The sequence below is a fragment of the Polypterus senegalus genome, chromosome 12, assembly GCF_016835505.1.
Source record: "Polypterus senegalus isolate Bchr_013 chromosome 12, ASM1683550v1, whole genome shotgun sequence".
Lineage (NCBI taxonomy): Eukaryota > Metazoa > Chordata > Cladistia > Polypteriformes > Polypteridae > Polypterus > Polypterus senegalus.
This window is the reverse complement of record NC_053165.1, coordinates 160,226,824-160,247,469: the sequence shown is the minus strand read 5'-3', so window position 1 is coordinate 160,247,469 and position 20,646 is coordinate 160,226,824. Positions and strand designations below refer to the sequence as shown.

Sequence of the window (20,646 nt, the reverse complement as noted above, 5' to 3'; positions counted from 1 at the left end):
CACGTGCATCACGCGCACATTTTTCCCCGAAAATTAGCATTAGAAAATCAGGTGCGCGTCATACACAAGGAAATGTAATTCTGTAATGTTTACTTCTGCTTGGGCTCTCTCTCTCTCTCTCTCTCTCTCTCTCTATATATATATATCTCTATATATATATATATATATATATATATATATATATATATATATATATATATAAACGCTTCCTATACAATCACAACGCACGCCATACACGGGCAAAACGATTTTCAATTTTCTTTGTAAAAATTAGAGTGCGGATCTTACAGGCTTCGTGGAACACGTAAATACAGTATAAGTATATATAGCTATATATATATAGCTATATATATATATATATATATATATATATATAATATATTATAGATATAGATATATAGATATAGATATATATAGAGAGAGAGAGAGAGAAAGAGACGATACTATGGACTGTTTTTTTTAATGAGCCTCTAGGACTCTGCATTAACCAACCGGACCAAAGTAGTGTGCTGGCTTACCAGTGACAAGCTCCAGTTTTTCTGCTGGATCTCCCTCCTCGTACAGTTTGGGATGACAACGATTCCCAATCTGAGTGATGAGCTCAGCAGGCAAGGAGGCCAGATCCTGTCGAACCCGCATCCTGTTCCTAGTATCTGATGTCATATGATCAGGTAAAGCATCAACTCGTTCACCTGCTGGACAAGCAAAATACATCACCAGTCAAAGAAATATTACAGACAGTTGTGTGAAATCAAAACCAATCCAGGATTACTGAAGTTCTAGAGAACAATCTTGCTTCCGGCTTTGGTTTGCCTTTCACAAAATAATTTAGCACTTTAGGACACTTACAGTGGATCCAGAAAGTATTCACAGCGCATCACTTTTTCCACATTTTGTTATGTTACAGCCTTATTCCAAAATGGATTAAATTCATTTTTTTCCTCAGAATTCTACACACAACACCCGATTATGACAACGTGAAAAAAGTTTACTTGAGATTTTTACAAATTTTATTAAAAATCCTACCAGGTGTTGAAAAATTTCTGCACAGATCCTCTAAGTGAGAATTTCATGTTTTCCAATTTCAAATAATATAAAACATCAGGTACCCACTGACTTAAAAGAGCTGAGTGAGGATTCTTCCAGTTGTGCAAGATACGTCTACGTGCCTATAGTGTAGTAAAGGCGATCACAGATTGTTTGTCCTTCTCCACTTTAAGCCCCTCTGTGAGCCCACCACACACAGCTGTTAGTGGATTAGGAGGGTTTGGGACACCAAGGTGGTCTGAAAGGCATTTAAAGATTTTGGTCCAGAATGATGTTAATTTGGTGCAGGCCCAGAACATGTGACCCAGTGAAGCAGGAACTTGATGGCAGCGTTCGCAGGTTGGATCTTGCCCTGGAAACATGTTGGAGAATTTTAAATGAGAGAGATGCGCGCGATATATAATTTTGAGTTGAATAATTGTATGCTTTGCACATATGAAGCTCGAATGAATTCTCTGCTGAGATCTTTTTCCCAGTGTCCTCTTGGATCTTTGAAAGGGAGGGACTGTAAAATGGTTGTATATATTACAGAAATGCTAAGTCCTTGAAATGAATCAATATTTTTTCCAGCATAAAGGGAGGTGTGAGGTGAGGAAAATTGGGCAGGTTCTGTTTAACAAAGTTTCTAATTTGAAGATAGTGAAAGAAATGTGTTGCTGGAGCATTAAATTTAGAATATAATTGTTTGTAGCATGCATGACATTGTCTGTGTACAGATCTCTAAGTGATTTAATCCTGAATGTTTTCCAGATATTAAAAACTGCATATGTTTGAGAGGGTTGAAAAAGGTGGTTCTCGTGCAGAGGTGCCACCGATACAAGATTCTCCATATTAAAATGCTTCCTACACTGGTTCCATAGTCTGAGTGAGTGAAGCACTATTGGGTTATCAGTATATTGGCAATAATTTGCATTTATTGGGGCACAAAGCAACGAATAAAGAGGAACTGCAGGATTTTATTTCTATTGCTGACCACACCTGTGTATGTTCACCTATTTGTGTCCAGGTTTTTATAGTTTGTATGTTTGCTGCCCAGTAATAAAACTGAAAGTTAGGTAGAGCCATGCAACCTTCTGCCTTCGGTCTTTGTAGGGTCGCTCTTTGGATACGTGGATGTTTTGAATTTAAAATAAATGAGGTTATGGGTGAATCGAATTTCTTAAAGAATGTTTTACTAATGTATGTTGGAATATTTTGAAATAAAAAGAGAAGCTTAGGGAGGTTATTCATTTTATCAGTTAAAGATGAAGGGTTGACCATCTATACAAGTCTTGCTTGATTTTTTTCATACAGACAGCGAAATGTTGTTGATAAAGAGCTTTATGTTTACTTGTGAGGTTTACCCCTAGGTATTTAAACTGATCTGCGATGATAAAAGGGAAGGAGTCCAATCTAATATTGTGTTTGAGAATTCACTGGAAAGAGCACACTTTTAGTCAAATTAATTAAAAGAGACCAGAGATCTTTTGAAATTTTGTTAGTGCGGTTAGGACAGCAGGCTCAGTATTTTGTGGGTCTGATATCTACAGTACCATATCATCTGCATAGAGAGAAATGCTCTGTTCTAGTCGTTCTCTTATAATCCCCTTTATCTCATAAGCATTTCGACAGTGAACTGCCAGTGGCTCAATGGCGATAGCAAAAAGTAGTGGTGACAAGGGGCATCCTTGTCTGGTACCATGTTCTAGCTTAAAATAGTCTGAATTAATGTTGTTAATACAAACTGAAGCTTCTGGATTGGTATACAGTAGTGATCCATGCACAAATGTTCAGGCCAAAGACAAATTTCTCCAAGGGGGACCCACACTTGCTCACTCAACCTCACAGTCGACTTTCCCAGTCAATTCAACAGGGGAAAACCTGAGCAGTAATAACAAAAAGGATAAGGAACACAGAATTTCCTTAAGAATTTTTCTCCAAAATAATAGATTAACAGAGGGATTTATTTTAGCTTTAAATCACTATGTCAGTTTTCAGGGGGTCATTAAGTTTCCATACACCAAGTTGACCGTCTCCTTAAACAGCATGGATGACTCCAGGAAATGATGTCAGTATTTTTATCAGCTTCTGAGTTGCTTACTGTCATAATTAGTGGCTAATCGGGACTCTCTGGCCTAACCCTGCCTGTACAGCCAGCTGGTTAAGACAACGGGGAGATTAAAAGAACAGAGTCAAGACTTTAAAAGGAATATCGTAGGTCTTCACAAGTTGTCTTCCTCCAATAGAAGCCATCTCCAAAAGGGTCAAGGTACCACAAGCAACTATACAATCAATTATACAAAAATATAAAAAGATTGCAACTGTACATACTTAAAAATTCGCTCAGGAAGGAGGCGTAAAATGGACACTCCTGAGATGAACGATTTGTTCAGTCACAAAAACGTGATTTTGTATGCATGGAAAGGGATGCGATCAAAGAGGAAAGTAGAACCGGACAAAACTCCATGTGCCTACAATGCATATATAAAACCCACACAAAACTGTTGACGATTTCTTAAACACATTAAACACGTCAGTTTAGTTCCCACACCCTGCCCCGTGATCTAAAATGTGTCCTTGCTGATTCTTGGGTGCAAAAGACGTGAAGTCAGTGCCTATTTGATTTTATACAAGTCAAGGCAAGGGGAGTCTATTGATGTTTCACAAATGGAGTTACTGAATGGACTAAAAGTTGCATTGTAATGATCTTTAAGTATTCCCACCTCATTATATTTTTTTTTTGGCAAACACTTTCATTAACAGCAGCTTAAAAACATGACTACTACAAAAACCAAAAACATAGCCAAACTTTCAAACAAATCACAAGAAAGCCGAGGTTATAGTTTCAAAACTAAAAAACAGCTTGTAGGAGGTAGAACAAGTGTGCAGAGCAACCTGATGCGATGAGTTTGTAGAATTTGAAGAATTACTTACGGGACGAAGCTTTACAGATGCAGAAAAAATATAAACACATGTAACCTTAACACTTATTTTCACTTTAGGAATTGTGTGTCAAGCCAGAAGCCTCCAAGACAAACACGTCTAAATATACTTTCCTGAGAATGAAGATGGTCTTTAAAATGGTGATTTTAAAGACGTCTTAACAATAAAACGAGAAAGGAAACCAGCTTTTGTTTGCTACGATGAATGCCTGATGGCTTAAATATAAAACAAGAGCACATCAGTGATTGCAAGATCAAGAGTGAGACAGAACGGGATCAGGAGCAAAGCGATACTTTTAGGCTGGTGGAGGACTGTTCAGAGTCCACTGTTAGTACACCTGTTAACCAGAAATCTGACTGGGATAAAAACGAACTATTCAAAATTCTAAGAACGCTGATTGTGGAAGTGATATGGAAAATAGAAGTATGACAGCATGGTGTGTCTGGAGTAGTACAATGCCAAAATTAATAATTATAATAATAATTCTTTACATTTACTGTATATAGTGCTTTTCTCACTACTCGGAGCGCTTTAGTGACTGTGCAGCCACCACTAATGCGAAGCATCCACCTGGATGATGCGACGGCAGCCATTTTTGTGCCAGTTCGCTCAACTTACATTAGCTGTTAGGTGGTGAAGCGGTGAGAGAGATAACCAATTAGAGACCGGGAATGATTAAGGTTGCAGAATGACTAGGCCAGGACATCGGGATACACTCTGCTCTTTACGAAGGATGCCCGGGGATCTTTCATGACCACAGAGAGTGTCAGGACCTCGGTTTTATGTCTCAGCTGAAGGACGTCACCATTTGTACATCACAGTGTCCCCATCACTGTACTGGGGCATTGGAATCCACATTCAGACCACAGGGTAAGCGCCCCCTGCTGGCCTCACCAACACCTCTTCCAGCAGCAACCCAAGCTTTTCCTAGATGGTCTTCCATCCAAGCATTGGCCAGGCCTGAAAACGCTTCGCTTCAGGTGAGTGACTTGTTCTGAAGGGTTATGTGGTGTGGCTGCACGTTTAAAACAAAAATGTTCTTTTACAATCAAATGTCATCATTTGCCATTAACTAAGAATTTATTTCACTTAGATTCAATTTATATTTGAAGAGCGACATTCGAGCTGACAGTCCTAGTGTGAAGTTGTGGAATCTTGGATTTGAAAGTTTTTAGCCAGTGTGTATTTAAACTTATGGCCTCAACTGTAACATTTTTCGGACTTGCTACATAAAGTCACGCTTTTTTTTGCAAAATTAGTGACATGTTTACTAGATATACAGACAGACAGACAGACTTTATTAATCCCAAGGGGAAATCTACTATTGACACGGACTCAACTTTCTAACTCCAATCGCTTTGCGTTTCTTTCCACTGCCCACTGTTGCTGCTTACACAGACAGAAAAACCTGCTCCGCTAACTAGGGATGTCACAAGAACATTTCAGCACTAATTTGACACCCAAGTTCCAAAGTCGTAATCTTACCAGCTGTTGTAAAGTATCAGTAGTACTAAGGAAGCCAGTACTACAAGTAGTCCTTATTAAAACTATTGTTAAATTATGATTAAAAACTACATCTGAAAATGGCTCACAGTGCTGATACTACAGCACTGCATCAGCAAATGTCAGACATAAAAACAGCAGAAGTCATGTTGGAAATGTGTGTTCACATCCAGGAATTTCAGCAAGTGAGTAGAGGAATCGTAATTGTTAAATAAAGAAGAAAAGAAGAAGCAAAACTCACACAGACTTGTATTCCATTACTGTCCTTTTTATCCTATTATGGAACTGGTTCCATGCTTTGAAAGTGAAACAACGCTACTGTTCACATGAGGTGTAATCGTTTAACTTGTAAGAAGAGATGAAAAACAAAACAAGACGAGTTGCTTTTTAAGTGTCTAGTGTAGTCCTGATAAATGACTGGTGGCTTTGTATTCATTCCCTGATTGTAACAAGCACTTCTGCAGATCTCCAACAGTCCAAGCATTTGTCCATCCATTGTTCTACAGTTTAGGGTGGCGGAGGAGACCCCTGACACAATCTACAGTAATGCATGTAGGACTGGGGGATGCGGGAGGACAGGCAGCACTAACAAGACAGAAACACCGAGGCAAAATTCAAAAAAGTGGATATTTACACCAGCGATGACACAAGCTGCTCCATTTGTTAACATCTAGATAAAACTGACTTAGTATTTCAAAGTTTTGAAGGACAAGGCACATCGCTCTATTAATATGACTTGTGCCGTGTTAATAGAGTCACATAATGGACAAATGAAACAGCGTACTTCACTGCTAAAAATTAATCTGCAAAAATTACTGAACTTGTTTCATTCATTTGCTTTTTGAAACTCCAATCAAACTGCATTAGTAGTAACCCGTAAGTGAAAGCACACACAGCATACATTTCAATGGTAAATTCAATGTAACGCTGTCTCACCGTTTTAAACTCACTGGTTACACTACATATGCTACTTGACCAAGACGGGTTGAAATCTAAGAAAATAACAAAGACCCCAGCCAAAGACCAAAGACCGTTTGCAGTGCACCATCCAATGCATGTGTATCTGTTATATGCCATTTAGTATGGGAATTGTAAAAACAGTGTTGATGTTTGTGATGCGCCATCTACTGGAATGACAAATGTAATGCATTCTATTACTGCAAAAGTTTTTATGTGCCACCTGTTGGAATGATAAATGCAATATTTGGTATGGGATTTGTAAAAGCAGCATTAAATGTTTGTGATGCGGCATCTGTTGGAATGAGAAATGCAATGCAATGCATTTTACTACTAAAAGTGATAGTCCATCTTGTGGAATGGCACTTATCCTTTTATTAAGGTGGATGGTGAGACAGCCCAAGTAATTTTCCAGTTCTTGATTTGTACCCAGGAACAAGCAATAACAAAGTCTGACTATTCACACAAGAAACCTTAAAAAAAAAAAAAAACAGCAAAAAAATACTGAAATAAAGGATACCTGTAAAACTGACAAAGTATGATTTTACACAGGAAGGAAGCTTTAAAGTTGGGGCACACCTGGAAAAATCTGAATTAATTTCCTTCATCTGTTAATAATTACTCTTTAGCATTTTTTTTATATATTCATTTTATTTTTTTAATATTAGACCCTGTAATACAAATGTTGCAAACTTAACAGATTGGTTCATTGAGAAAATCGATTTTAAAATCATGTTGTTATAAAAAAATATCCTGAATTATCTTGGAACTCGCTAGTTTAACAGTTCATCTACTATAAAATAAAATGCTACGGTCTGTGTGTGTGTGCCCTGTCAACTCAGAGCAATCTGATTGGTCAGTTTGGCTTTGACGATGCACTTGAACAATGGAAGTGCGAATGTGAAGACACGATACAAGGAGGAGTACAGGGGTAAGCGGCATGCTGAGAGTCGCCTCAACAGAGTCTGAGGGAACAGTAGAAATACGCAAGGATACAGAAGGCACACGTAGGTCAAGAGATAGCAAATATTTGAAAATGTATTATATTTCCAGCCTTTGACAGATAATGTGGCTAGTATATAATGTTTGAATTTTTGTATTTGGAATGGGGTTTAAACAGTATTTTTCAGTTACTGGACAGAATACATTTGGAATGTGCACTTGGTAAGATATATTAGGTAGTTCACGACAGATCATTCTTTATACACTCTATGCTGAAATCCACCCCAAAATTATAAACCCCACATTTGTTGTTACAATGGGGGGACTCCCATCTCTGCCACACATTGACATATTTATAAATGCCAATACTTATTTCCTTAAATTATAACTGGGCAACTTCTTGATGGATATACACCAATACTTTAAAGCTGTTGTTACTGTTAGTATTTATATTTTGACATTGTACTATAGAAAAAGGAACAATATCACTCACTTCAAAAATGGAGGTACTTTAACAAAAAGCCATTGAATGGAATTTCTTTTTTTTTTTTTGCTGTGGTATCAAAACCTAACGAGTATTCTAAGGTTTTACTGGTATGCATATCGAGTACAACAATTCTGGTGTTGTGACATCCCTACCTGTAACTGCAATTTCCTTCTGGATTTATGAAGTTACACTATCAGGCTGCTCCCAGGATCCCGGAGCCTGCTTACACATCCCACCCCTCAGTAGGCGACAATGTGGTGTTGAATGATAACAAATTAGTCTGACGCAGTCTTTCAGTGAGGGCCCCACTCTGGCGAGATCACCTTCACAAATATAAGCATCACTCCACATTTTCAATTTATAAAAAAAACAACAATTCACTTCTTTAGTTTGTTACCAGGCACTAATTGAAGTCGGTCTTGTTTGAAGGACACCGAGTCCACCCAGAGTACGTTTCCCTTCTAGTTTACAGTTTGAATGTCACAGACTTGCAAATATAAATGAACTCCTACCGTCACAAATTCACACCATCAATTAAATTGACGAGTTTAAGTTAACTGGCAACTGTGCTACGGTTCTGTATGACTGTCAATATTGGGGGTGGGGGGGTGTGGGCCCTGTGGTGGACTAGCAGCCTGTAAGTTCAGCCATGTGCTCAGTGCTGCTGGAGTAGGCTCTCGCCTCCTGTGCTGATGAATTGGGTTAAACTGGTTTGAGAAAATTCAGAATCCAAAATTCTTTAGTATTGTATATAGTTTGGGGAATGGCGGTCAACGGTCCAGCTACAATGTCTAGGCCAATATCCTTGTGGCTATGACCTCCCCTCTCTCTCTCTGTCTGTCTTTATGTCAGCCCGCTTTTCACGAGAGAACTACTTAATGGTTTTTTTTCTCTATAATTTGCTTGAACGGTTGATTTTGCAACTTCTCTCATCGCGCTAAGTATCACAGTTTGCTTGCAGGAGCGATTTATTCGCACAAATCTGAGAGAGTGGGCCGAGGGGAGGCAGAAGCGTGACATCAGGCGTGGGGAGCCAGGCAGGGCCCTCCTGACATCATGCACCAGCCTCCACTCAAGTCGGTCTACCTCTTGCCACATTTTTGCGCGTACCTCACCCCCGCTTAGCAAGTGATACATGTTTGTTTATTGATTTTTAAAGTTTGCCCTATCTCACTACTACGCAGGGGACAGCTAGTACACCATAATTTAGTCATCTTCTTCACTCGGCTGCTCCTGTTAGGGGTCGCCACAGCAAATCATCTTCTTCCATATCTTTCTGTCCTCGTCATCTTGTTCTGTTACCCCCATCACCTGCATGTCCTCTCTCACCACATCCATAAACCTCCTCTTAGGCCTTCCTCTTCTGCTCTTGCCTGGCAGCTCTATCCTTAGCACCCTTCTCCCAATATGCCCCTCATCTCCCCTCTGCACATGTCCAGACCAATGCAATCTCTCCTCTCTGACTTTGTCTCCCAACCGTCCAACTTGAGGTGACCCTCCGATGTCCTCATCTCTAATCCTGTCCATCCTCGTCATACCCAATGCAAATCTTAGCATCTTTAACTCTGCCACCTCCAGCTATGTCTCCTGATTTGTAGTCAGTGCCATCGTCTCCAGCCCGTAAAACATAGCTGGTCTCACTACCGTCCTGTAGACCTTCCCTTTCACTCTTGCTGATACTCGTCTGTCACAAATCACTCCTGACACTCTTCTCCACCCATTCCATCCTGCCTGCACTCTCTTCTTCACTTCTCTTCCACAATCCCCATTACTCTGTACTGTTGATCCCAAGTATTTGAGAAACAGTGGCGCAAGGGAAGGTGGTGTAGGCCAAATGCATTAAGAATTTGTCATGTGGAACAGCGCCAATCAAAACAAACTTTAACATGCCATCCAAAAGTCAGAAAACATAGGAGACCGTTTGAAATAATATTAATAACTCGCTTCGCTCGCCAACCCCCCATGTGGGCCCTACGCGCTAGTCATTTCCCATATCTGCCACTTACGACAAATTGTGCTGCACTTTTGGATAAACACAAGTATCAACTCTGTCTTTGATATTTTCGTCTTTTGAAACTATTATCACTGACAATTCGTCACACGTTGGTTTATTATATATGCGAGTGTGACCTTTCGGATTCATATAGAAATCCAAGATAATTTCTTTGTCCGTGTTTTTCAGATAAATTTCGTGTAAAGTGCGGTAGTTTTGGACGAATGGATTTGTATCCATTATTGGCTGTAGAATTTCTAATACGTCCGATCGTTTAACTTTTTTGATTCTTAGTTGCATCGCTTCTCCGCGATCATAAATATAAACCTGACCGAATTGTGGTTTCTTTGAAATTAAACTTGTAGTAGCTCTGTCATATCACCTATGCCCATATATTCGATCTCTTTTCGCTGTTCCGTTATTTCACTGTAATAATTTCTGCTTATTAGCGCTAATGCGATCTTTACTATGAGTTTTTTGAGACTTTCGAGTTTTAGTACGTTCATAATCTCTAACCTGCGCTGCATGTGTATTGCTCCAACGTTTTTGAACCTCTTTACGACATTCTACTTTGTCTTTTCTTCTTCTGCTGTTTGTCTTTTACTTCCGCCCCTGCTTGGACCTGTTGGGTTTTCAATTCATCGGTGAAATTATCTCTCTGAAAATGTCTCGTCTCATCCCAAGATTTTTTTGTATAATAGAGAGATAATGAAAGACTTATTACTGCAGCTGCTTTTGGCAATTTGTAGAATATTGCCCTATCGTTTCCCTATGGCTCTTGGCCGTAAGTATGAATTGCCTTAACCCGGTTGGCTGTAAACTGGCATACAAATGTATTTTGGATATTGATGGAGCAGTCTGCTATAAAATTATAAATGTGACCCCTGTCGTAGCTTCAGTTTTTTATTGATTTACCGTATATAGTCACATATAAGTCGGGTCTTGAAACCCGAAAAATCAATTATAAAATCAGACCCCGATTTATACGCTCATTCAAAAATGCGACACTTAATTTTTATTTTTTTTTTTTATATCTTCTTGCCTCCTCCAGTCTCGCATCAGTTTCTCATACGCATCAAATTTTGTTGCAGCGGTGCAATTACTAATTTCTTTCACTACTTCAACATTTAATTTAAAACCAGCTTCATATTTTCTTCTGATCGAACGCTCCATCGTAGATGAGGGATGTTCTTACGATAAACTTGTATGAGGGTGTGAGATATAAAAAACACAAATCAGTGCAAACATCGCTTCGGGATAGTGCGGGTATTACCGTGTGGTCACGAAGGCACAATAGAGAGAGAGAGGTTAGGAACACGCGCTGATACAGCGCATTGCCGCACGCACATACAAAATAAAGGCATTGTGCTCCGTGGTTACTCTCTCAGGTGAGCGTTAGCATATCATAATCCCTTCTACCAATAGTGTATACAACCAACATTATTAAATACCAGAAATTATACAGTAAAATCAAGTCCCGACTTATCCGCGAGTATATACAGTAAGTAATTTGCTGCAATTTTATTGTTATTTCCAGTCATCTTACATCCCCACTGGAGCTTTACTCAGACCTCCTACACTACAAGGTAAAACGATCCGTCCCATGGCTGTGCTCTGATAGCATGGACGAATCACGTGTTTATATGTCTCAACTAATGGCAAAAAAAGATAAATAGGTCATTAATGGAAGACTTTTTATTTGCCTTGAAAGCACAACAGGATTTCTCTCACTGTATTAAGTTAAATCAGGACAGGATTTTTAAAATGGTGGATACAATACCTGCAAGTCCTATGCTGACCATATACAGTAGGCAATATTAATAATGGCTTCATTATGGAATCGGCACTTCGAGGTACGTAAGAGTGCCCATTTTAAGCAAAACCCTGAAACAAAGCAGAGCTTAAATTGATCATTTTATTTTATTAAAAATGTATTCTTACCTGCTTGTCCCACATTCAGCATGCTGTACATTGTGTACATATTACAGATTTGCCTGTACTGCTCCTCGGTTCCCTCCTCCCCAGTCTCCTCTTCCTCGTCTTCATCGTGATAAGAGTTTGGAGAATCACTAGTGTAGGCACTCGAGGTTCCTGGACTGGTCCTCTCTGAGGCACTGTTAGTGGTGTTATTCGGAACTGCTGCCACCACTCCTTGCTGCTGCTGCTGTTGTTGTTGCGGCCCACCCCGGCTAGCCTCCTGGGAAAAACGAGCTGCCTTTCTCATGCTGCCACCACCTCCGGCTCCCCCCGATTCACGATTGCTCCCCTCCCAAAGCCTTTTGGCCACAGGGGTGCAGACTACCGAATCAGAGGATGACTCCTGTTGCTCTGTCTTGACACGGGAAACTAGAGGCAGAGGCGTGTGGCAGGATGTGGGACGCCCTGAGCTGACGCTTGTCGATGTCTGAGTAACAGGGCTTTGGGGTTCAGATGGTGGGGTCTCCTCAGCATGAAGACCCTGTGAGTCGCAGCTCGGCGAGCTAACCTTCAGAAAGAACTCTGTCCCTTTCTCCATGATTTGCTGAATCTGCAAAAAACCGGCAGTGTACATGAGCAGAAACTGATCTCCTACATTCATACTAAGGCGGCCAGTGTAGCAGAATGACAAAATCTGCTGGAAGCTCTGGGGCTGCACGGCTGCAGGCAATTCCACTACGGCACTCTTGCTGCCATTGTTGAAAAGGTCCCGAAAATAGGAACTACTAGCAGCCAGCACGGCACGATGCGCTTTGAAAGCATGGCCTTTCACAACCACCGACACGTCACAGTAAAGCCCCTGTAGACGCTGTTCATTCAGACACTCCAAGATGTTGTTGCCGAAGTTGGGAATCTCCATCTGCAGCGTCTGAGCCATGGCGGAATGCCCAGCACCACAGTGTCTAGCAGGAAACAAAGAAAGGAAAGAGTTAGAAAAGTCACTAACAACACGGTTTGGCTAAATTAAGAAAAACAAATTCTCAGATAGCAACCGACACCTCAGATGTATCATTCCATTATACATTCAATAGCCACTTTTAGGTCCACCTTCCTGTAAACACAAATGGTCTGCTCCTCCAAACAGCCAATTACATGGCTACAAACTCAATCTATGCAGCATGCAGGCGCAGTCATAAAGATAAGCTGCATTCCATTTACCTCGGAAGTCAGAGCTGGAAATAACGTCACACCAAAGTCGATCGCATTCCAGTAAAACATTCGGTAAACCAATATGGACGCATCCAGGGAAACCTTTGCTGCATTTGCTTCATTAGAATAAATACCAGTTGATAACAATGCATCAGTCGGGGTTTTTTGTGCATCCAAAAACCAGGGCAACATGTTCATTGACAGAAGTTGGACAAGGCCATGTGTACAGCTGGTTTCATGAGACACAGACCGACAGACAGAAGCAGGGCTGTGGAGTTGGTAGATAAATCCTTCAACTCCAACTCTGACTCCATAGTTTCCGGTACTTCTGACTCCATAGTTTCCGGTACTTCTGACTCCATAGTTTCCGGTACTTCTGACTCCATAGTTTCCGGTACTTCTGACTCCGACTCCGCTGTATTTAATATGCTAATGTATTTTCCATGTCGATTGAAGGAAGGCAACATACACGTCATTTGACCTCAGAACTACTGGCTACGAAGCAGACTCTCTACCGTATTGGCCAGTTTAAACAAAAGACAAGAACCCCGGAAGACACATCAGGCCATAGCGCACACCTCCACCTACATCATTACACCTGTTTACACTCATATTAATTTGTTAAACACATGAGATCTGAAATAAAATGAAAACACTTTTTGTAATGTACCATAATCCAGATTACAATATGTGAAGGTCAGGTTGTATGGTAGCTCAGCTGAAATTCACACTAGTAGTAGTAACACAATTATGAACTCGGCTTTATTCTTACATCAGAGAAGTACTTCATTAGGACTACTGTTTGTGAAATTGCAAAATATTTGAACTTGCTGTATTTTTTTTCATTACAATTTCAATTTATTAGGAGTCAGAGTTGGTACATTTTTGCCGACTCCAGGTACCCAAAATTGTCTCCGACTCCACAGCCCTGGACAGAAGTGTTAATGAGCAGTATAATATGACAGCTTTTAGTAAAGTTCACGGTGTACGTTGCCATTTTGGATTGACGTCACAATCTGAAGTCAGACAAACCCGAACTCCAAATGGAAAATCTGACTTAAAATAAGGAGGCGTCCCAGTTGAAAATTCTAAAGTAGGAACTCAGAAATTCCGACTTCCCACTTCAAATCGAACGCACCATTAAGTTGCCTTTCGACCAAATATCTTAAAGGGAGCAGAGCTCAACATGAACGTTTACAAGCCAACCAGGCATCAACTTTTGATTGTCAAAACTGAAAAGATCTTAAAGAGTGAATATGTTTTGTAATTAAGATGTTCCGCAATTACATGTCAGCTTGCTGCTATCTGACAGCATTTCAATATGAAATGGTATCACTTAAAGTGTCAGAATTACGACTCTGTGTCCACCCATTCTTTGTGCCACGTGGTTGGTTTAAAACTAGCCTCTGGGGACTGAGGTGGTATAATTCAGTTACTGAGCAGCTCATGAAAAATGCTTTCACAACCAAAACGCCTCTTAAAATAATTAGCAGTTGAAGTCTCAAGTGATGGTCAACTTCAAAAGACGGCAAGATGCTATGGAATACATTCTTCATTTAGTTAAAGTGCACTGAATATGATGATTCTCTCCTGCGATCTGTTTTACAATCCTGCTTTCATGGAATGCCGAGTATCAGCAAATGAACACAAACTGCTTAACCCTTTGAGGGCTGAATATTTTTTCCAAAAAACAGTTTCTGAAAAGCAATGGTTGCACACAGAAATCAACATAAAACGCCTGTTGCTGCATGCTGTGGCTGCCAGTTTGCTAAGAATGTGCAGCAGGCTTGCTGCCAGGCTGTCTTAGCAGTGGTCATGGTTGCAGTGCATTGCAATGAGGTTTCTACCTCTTATCATTGTTAAGTGGCAGTCCTACCAGGCAAACATCATCATTACCGTGATCAGCTCGGAACCAATCAGCTGAAGCTGGAACCTCACATTCGTTTTCAATCACTTCTATCAAAATCGGTGTCCGACAAGTCATAGTCCAGTTCAGTGGTAACAGGGAAAATGTCGTCTGCGGAGTATTTTGCTTTATGCATTCGCTTTGATCTCTTGCCAGATGTCAGTGCCATTTTTGCCGTTGTTTGTGCCTTGCTACTCACGCGAGTGCAGGAAATCTCGGTCAAACCGATGCATCTAACTTCCCTTCTAGAAACAAGAGTCCAATGAAAACATAACGGTTGTTTTTTTCACAGTTTACAGTTGATTACCATCGTCAACTTTTGACAAAAGTCGACATCAGCCCTGAAAGAGTTAAACAAGTCTACACCAGAGTCGGTTTTAGTAAACCATCCACAAACCCAACAAAAGGAAAAGTTTCCTTACTTTAGGCCTAAATCCCCAAGTCACAACAGTACAGTACACCCTCCACAGTTGTGTTTTAGGTTATTGGCGAGGTTTTTTCGTGAACAATTAAGTGGAGCTTGGCGAAAGATCGCACAAACTCACAGGTGACGTGCAAGTCAAAAATTTATAAACAATACTGAAAATGATTTGTATCACATAAAACCTCTATTATATATAAAATCCAATGTTTGTCTGTCTGCTGTTCACGAGGGAACTACTTAACAGGTTTAGGTCTGTTTTTTTTTCTATAATTTGCTTGATTTTGCGACTTCTATCATCGCGCTAAGTATCATAGTTTGCTTGCAGGAGCGATAATATTCACGCTAATCCGAGACAGAGGCTGCAGGCCAAAGCGTGATGTCAGGAGTGGGGAGTTGGGCAGGGCCCTCCTCACTGTCCTTTTCCACTAATATGCGGGCAGAGTCGCGGGGGCACGGCTAGTCATATATAAATATTTACATTATTTAATATTTGTTACCCCAACCGTGTTAAGACAAAGCCTGAAAAAAGCAAAAACGAACTACTTAAGGGCATTTGTATCAGGCAGAATGCCCAGAGAGGCACAAGTACCACATAACAAGTACTCATCGGTATGTTAAGAAACATTGCCGGTGTACTCAAAAGTTGAAACTGAAAGAGCTCTGCTCAAAAAACAGGCAGCCTCCAGGTGTGTCACTTCTGGCCAGTTTATAGTTGATGCCCAGAATGCTTACACACACACACATCATGGCTGCCATGATTCCTGGCGTTCTTTTGACGCGTCCTCTGAGCAGGTCATCAGAAATTAACAAGATGTATGAAAAATTTGCAGTACCAGCAGAAAATATGGGTGCCGCGTGTGTTCAGGTTTTGGTACGCGACGTCAGCATCGTTGTTTGCTATAAACCCCTCCACGGTGACAAACACGCCTGCCAGAACAGCTGGCATCAAATCACCACCTGTTTGAAAGTGGATGTGCGAGATGAAATGGAAGCCAATTTGAGATATACGTCTGTAAAAAGCAGAAAATGTCAGAGACAAGAAGTGGGGATTTGGCCGTTGCAAGATAACGTAGGGTGACACGCAGCTGCAACACAATCAATGTGCATACTTCAGTGTTTGATGAACGGTTCAATGCAGTGAAGCAAACATTCAAACTCAAATGCTGACGTGCACATGTGCTTTCTTCATCCGTTTCTCAAATGGGCAATACAAGGGTCTCATATTCCCCATCGTAATGGCACAATACATTTACAGGTCTCACATACCATCTTCTGTCTTTGCACCTTCGCAACAGCATCTCGCACTGCCACCTGGTGGAATACTCCAGATTTACGTAAAGTACTTGCACGAGTATAGCAAGAACACTGCTTGCATAGCAGCAGCGTCCACAAGCTTATGTGATGCGTACAAGTATATCCCAGCCCTGAAACTTGAAAAGTGAACACCATGATGCTTCAAAGTCATACTAAGCAGTATTTGCAAAATAAAGCTTTGCCTTCATCAAACATGCTGTTCTCAAAAGAGTCAAAATCTGACTCAAGTTATGTACGTAATGGTGTGCAAAGATGAGCTGTTGCACATATACTATAATTGGTGCTGAAACACGTAATACATATGACCAATCATTAGCTATCCAATGGTATTGAGCCTTCACTGTATATGGCTTGACGTAGGTGGGATATTTGACAAAAGAAGATTTATTCAGCTGTAATGCGCTGCTCAAATTGGGGTTTACATTGATAAATCGCACACTTTAACAATGAAAGAGTGCTGAAAACATGGAGACTTATGATATATTTGAAATACGACTCCCTGGGGTATGTAAAAATACCACTGCTGCTTTAATGAGTTTTGCTTTTATTGCAACATAAACAGACAACTATAAAATATGGCGTGTCCTGCCGGCGGGACTTCTTGTGCTTAAGTGGTTAATTTGTTTTTCTTTGCATGTCTTTGACATCTTGTAGTACTACATCATTTGGATGAAAATGTGCTACTATCTTTACCATTAAAAATTATTTTTGTTTAAACAACAGCGAGTTAGCCATAACTGACATCTCTCTTCCCAAAACTGTAACATGGATGAGACTTGGTAAATCATAATGTTGCCCTGAACTCGCCATTTCTTTCAAGCCTTCTTCAAGGCCATCTCTCTCTCTCACCCCCCAGCATCGCGGACTATAATGGCTTCTAGGTTTCCTTTTTTAATAAGCCCACAACAAAGGCAAAGGACGAACAGTTCCACACAGCATTGCACTGTACTTTCTTACAAGAACTCGGTGACAAATTAGGTGCAACTTTATGCTAATTTATGTCCCCTGGATTGCAGCTCCTTTTTTTCGAGACTACATGCAACGTTATTCTTTTTTGGCTGAGCAGAAATCTGTCATTTTAGTCACATCTGGCCTAAATCTGAGTTGAATACATTTTCCCTTTCATTCCAAGCTTTAAAGTAAAGCTTGTTAAAAGCAGGCTTATATAATGTGGTTTGCTCCATAAATTACTTGTGAAACTGAAATAAGTGGAAAGAATAAATAACTAGTCCAATATAAAATATAAAATGATATAATTGTTTGGAGGAGTAGGACCTGTAAACATCATCTTTAATTTACCAATTCAATTTTCAGTACGGATAACTCCACAAACACAATTGTTCGCCTCCCTGGTGCACCGCTTCCCTCTTGATAGATGTGAAGTCCTGATCGCGTTGAAACACAAAGGAGGAGATTTGTCCCACACAAAGTTCAGATCGCTTTAATTTCATGAAGCTTAACAAACGGACGTTTTTTTGCAACAGCAACACCAAGTGTTAAGGGAAAGGGTTTTGCAAAACTGAGGTCTAATTTCGGTACCAAAAATCCCAAAATGCTGTTTTATAATTTGGGTCTCCTAGTATGTATACAGAGGTTTTAACATCTATATTTGTAAGGCTTTATCTTTTTTTTTTTATTAAAAAAATTAGGGGGCTCTGCCCCCTGCTCACTTCATTTGCCAAGCCCCCCAGTCTGCGCTACGTGCCAACCACTTTGCGTCTCCACCTCTCGCGTATGTGGATTTCACTTTCACCAAACAACAAATCTTTTAATTCTCGTGCATACATCTCTTCATTGGGAAGAAACACGACTTTTCCCGGATGGCAACATGAATTGGACGATCTACAAGTCTCCAACTTAAAGTTTAAATCCAAACCATATCTACATACTTCTGTCATATCACCTATGACCTTATATTCAATCTCTTTTTGCTGTTTGTTATTTCACCAAGTAATAATTTCGGTTTGTTTGCACTAATGCGATCTTTACTATCCTTTTTATGAGACTTTCGAATTTTAGTACAGTGGTACCTCGGATTACGTCCACTTTGGAATAAGTCCAATTTGGTATACGTCCTGTTTGGAATACGACTCGCCATGCGCTACCCTTGTTTACCTCTCTCGAGACAAAGCCACGACTGCCCACGAGTGTCAGTACGCCAGTTGCTAGCATTCAGTGAACAATCCGCGGTATAACTCTCTGTGAATTTTCACGTGATTTTATGTTTTTTCACATAAATTTGAATTGATTGTTGAAAAGTATGACAGGTGGCATGCGTATCCGGGACTTGCCTGCTGCATACCTTATGCCAAGAACAACGGTATGTACAATTGTGAAAAACAAAGACGTTATTAAAAAAAAGTGAGGTTAAATTTTCATTTATTTCATCTAATTGCTTTTGTGTTTATGTATTTTAGCATTAAGCAGTGTTTAAATTATTTTATACAACCCCATCAATGTATAATATGCCAATAACAATATGATTTTTTTTCATGGGAACGGATTAATCATTTTCCCTTTATTTCTTATGGGAAAAAATTTGTTTGGTATACGTCCTGTTTGGTATATCAAAGGATCTGGAATGGATTAAGGACGTATACCAAGGTACCACTGTACTTTCGCTATCTCTAACCTGCTCTGCATGTGTATCGGGCCAACGTTTTTGAACCTCTTTACGATATTCTACTTTGTCATCTACTCTTTGTCTTTTATTTCTGGGCCCGGGCGTGGTTAAATCTCTTGGTACAAAGTCTAGTCTCACGGGACATGAAATTATCTCTCTTAAAAAGTCTTGCCTCGTTCCAGGCTAAAAAGTCTTGTCTCATTACAAGTTTTTTTTTTAATATATAATAGAGATTCTTAATAATTAACATAAAATCACATTCAGTTATGTCTTATATTAATACAGTGCAAATAATGGCTTTGCCACCTTCGACGACTTTTTCAGTGATTTTCAGTAACAGCCTTCATGTACATAATTTTAGCCAGTCAGAGGCCATCTGTGGTGCACTCTCTTGAAGCACTGTGCTTCTGTTTGATGGCCTCATGTAATGACTTCACTGTGGCATTGTAGGTTTCACCAGTGATGGTTGACTTGTGTGGCATGAATTCCAGCAGCAGAACATCCTTTGTATCCCAGAACATTGTTAACTTTTCTGACAGAATACTGCGCATGAAATTGCTTGGCGATAGAGGACCCGTTATACTTCCATTGTATGGACTCTTGTTTGGTCTCAGGGTTGGAGTGGTGAACTCATGTTTCATCCCTAGTAACAATCTGCGTGGAAAAATCAGTGGGATTTTCCTCTTAAGTAAGTCCAAACAAAAACTTTGACAACCTTTAAGAAGAATCTAGGTGAGATATTGGGACAGCTTAGCTGGTAGCTAAACAAACAGGCTTGATGGACTGAATAGCTTCCTCTCATTTGGTAAATTTCAGATTGCGGAAACTGTGCCTGAACTTCTGATCCGTGTTTACCAGTGTGACATAGAGATTAAGATGTCATCGCTAAAAGGCCAAATGACCCTTAAGATTGCGTCACATTAGACAACGTTTCCAACGATTTTCTGTTGTAGCCTTCATATATATAATCTTAGCGAGTTGGAGACAGTCGGTGGTGCTCGCTTGTTGATGTCAGTCATCTAGTCTGACATATCAGTGGCTCATTCCAACATGTCCATGATTCTTCCTGACAAAACTGATTTGAGTCTTTTGTTGTAGAGCAGCTCTACGTGCTCTACGTACGAGCTAACAAACCAATGAATGCTCACCTGGAAGTACAGAATGCAATGGCAAGGAATAAGGGACACGGTTGTTTTGAGCTCACAAAAAGAAGAAAAGCTTGTATGTCTGATGTCTTGTGTTTTCCATACCATGACAGAATGGAAAAAAGAAGAAGGGCAGAGACTGCAGCTGAACTCACCGGACACGTTAACCCTTCATACAGCACCGGCACATACAAGCAGCACACTTATTAGCTGTCAGAAAAATTGGTAACCACAACTGTTCTGGAAAGCCATCACAC

General features: G+C 40.2%; 1 protein-coding gene and 1 long non-coding RNA gene across 5 annotated transcripts in view; one reads left to right on the top strand and one right to left on the bottom strand.

Annotated features, from left to right (window-relative positions):
- nacc1b (nucleus accumbens associated 1, BEN and BTB (POZ) domain containing b) overlaps nucleotides 1-20,646 on the bottom strand; it is a 43,647-nt gene that overhangs the window by 9,612 nt on the left and 13,389 nt on the right. The window contains exons 2-3 of one of the 2 annotated variants that reach the window (XM_039770517.1): nucleotides 11,793-12,730; nucleotides 519-695 (exon numbers count right to left, since the gene is read on the bottom strand). In XM_039770517.1, the coding sequence (XP_039626451.1) occupies nucleotides 519-695; nucleotides 11,793-12,705 (1,090 nt within the window). In that variant the 5' untranslated portion in view covers nucleotides 12,706-12,730. The remainder of the gene's footprint in view (nucleotides 1-518; nucleotides 696-11,792; nucleotides 12,731-20,646) is intronic. The other variant, XM_039770518.1, reaches the window with a different exon arrangement.
- Nucleotides 1-20,646, top strand: part of LOC120540055 — a 62,116-nt gene that overhangs the window by 33,020 nt on the left and 8,450 nt on the right. The window contains exon 3 of one of the 3 annotated variants that reach the window (XR_005635748.1): nucleotides 4,029-4,949. The exons of the other annotated variants lie outside the window; for them this stretch is intronic. This is a non-coding gene — a long non-coding RNA (uncharacterized LOC120540055). The remainder of the gene's footprint in view (nucleotides 1-4,028; nucleotides 4,950-20,646) is intronic. 3 annotated transcript variants of the gene reach the window in all.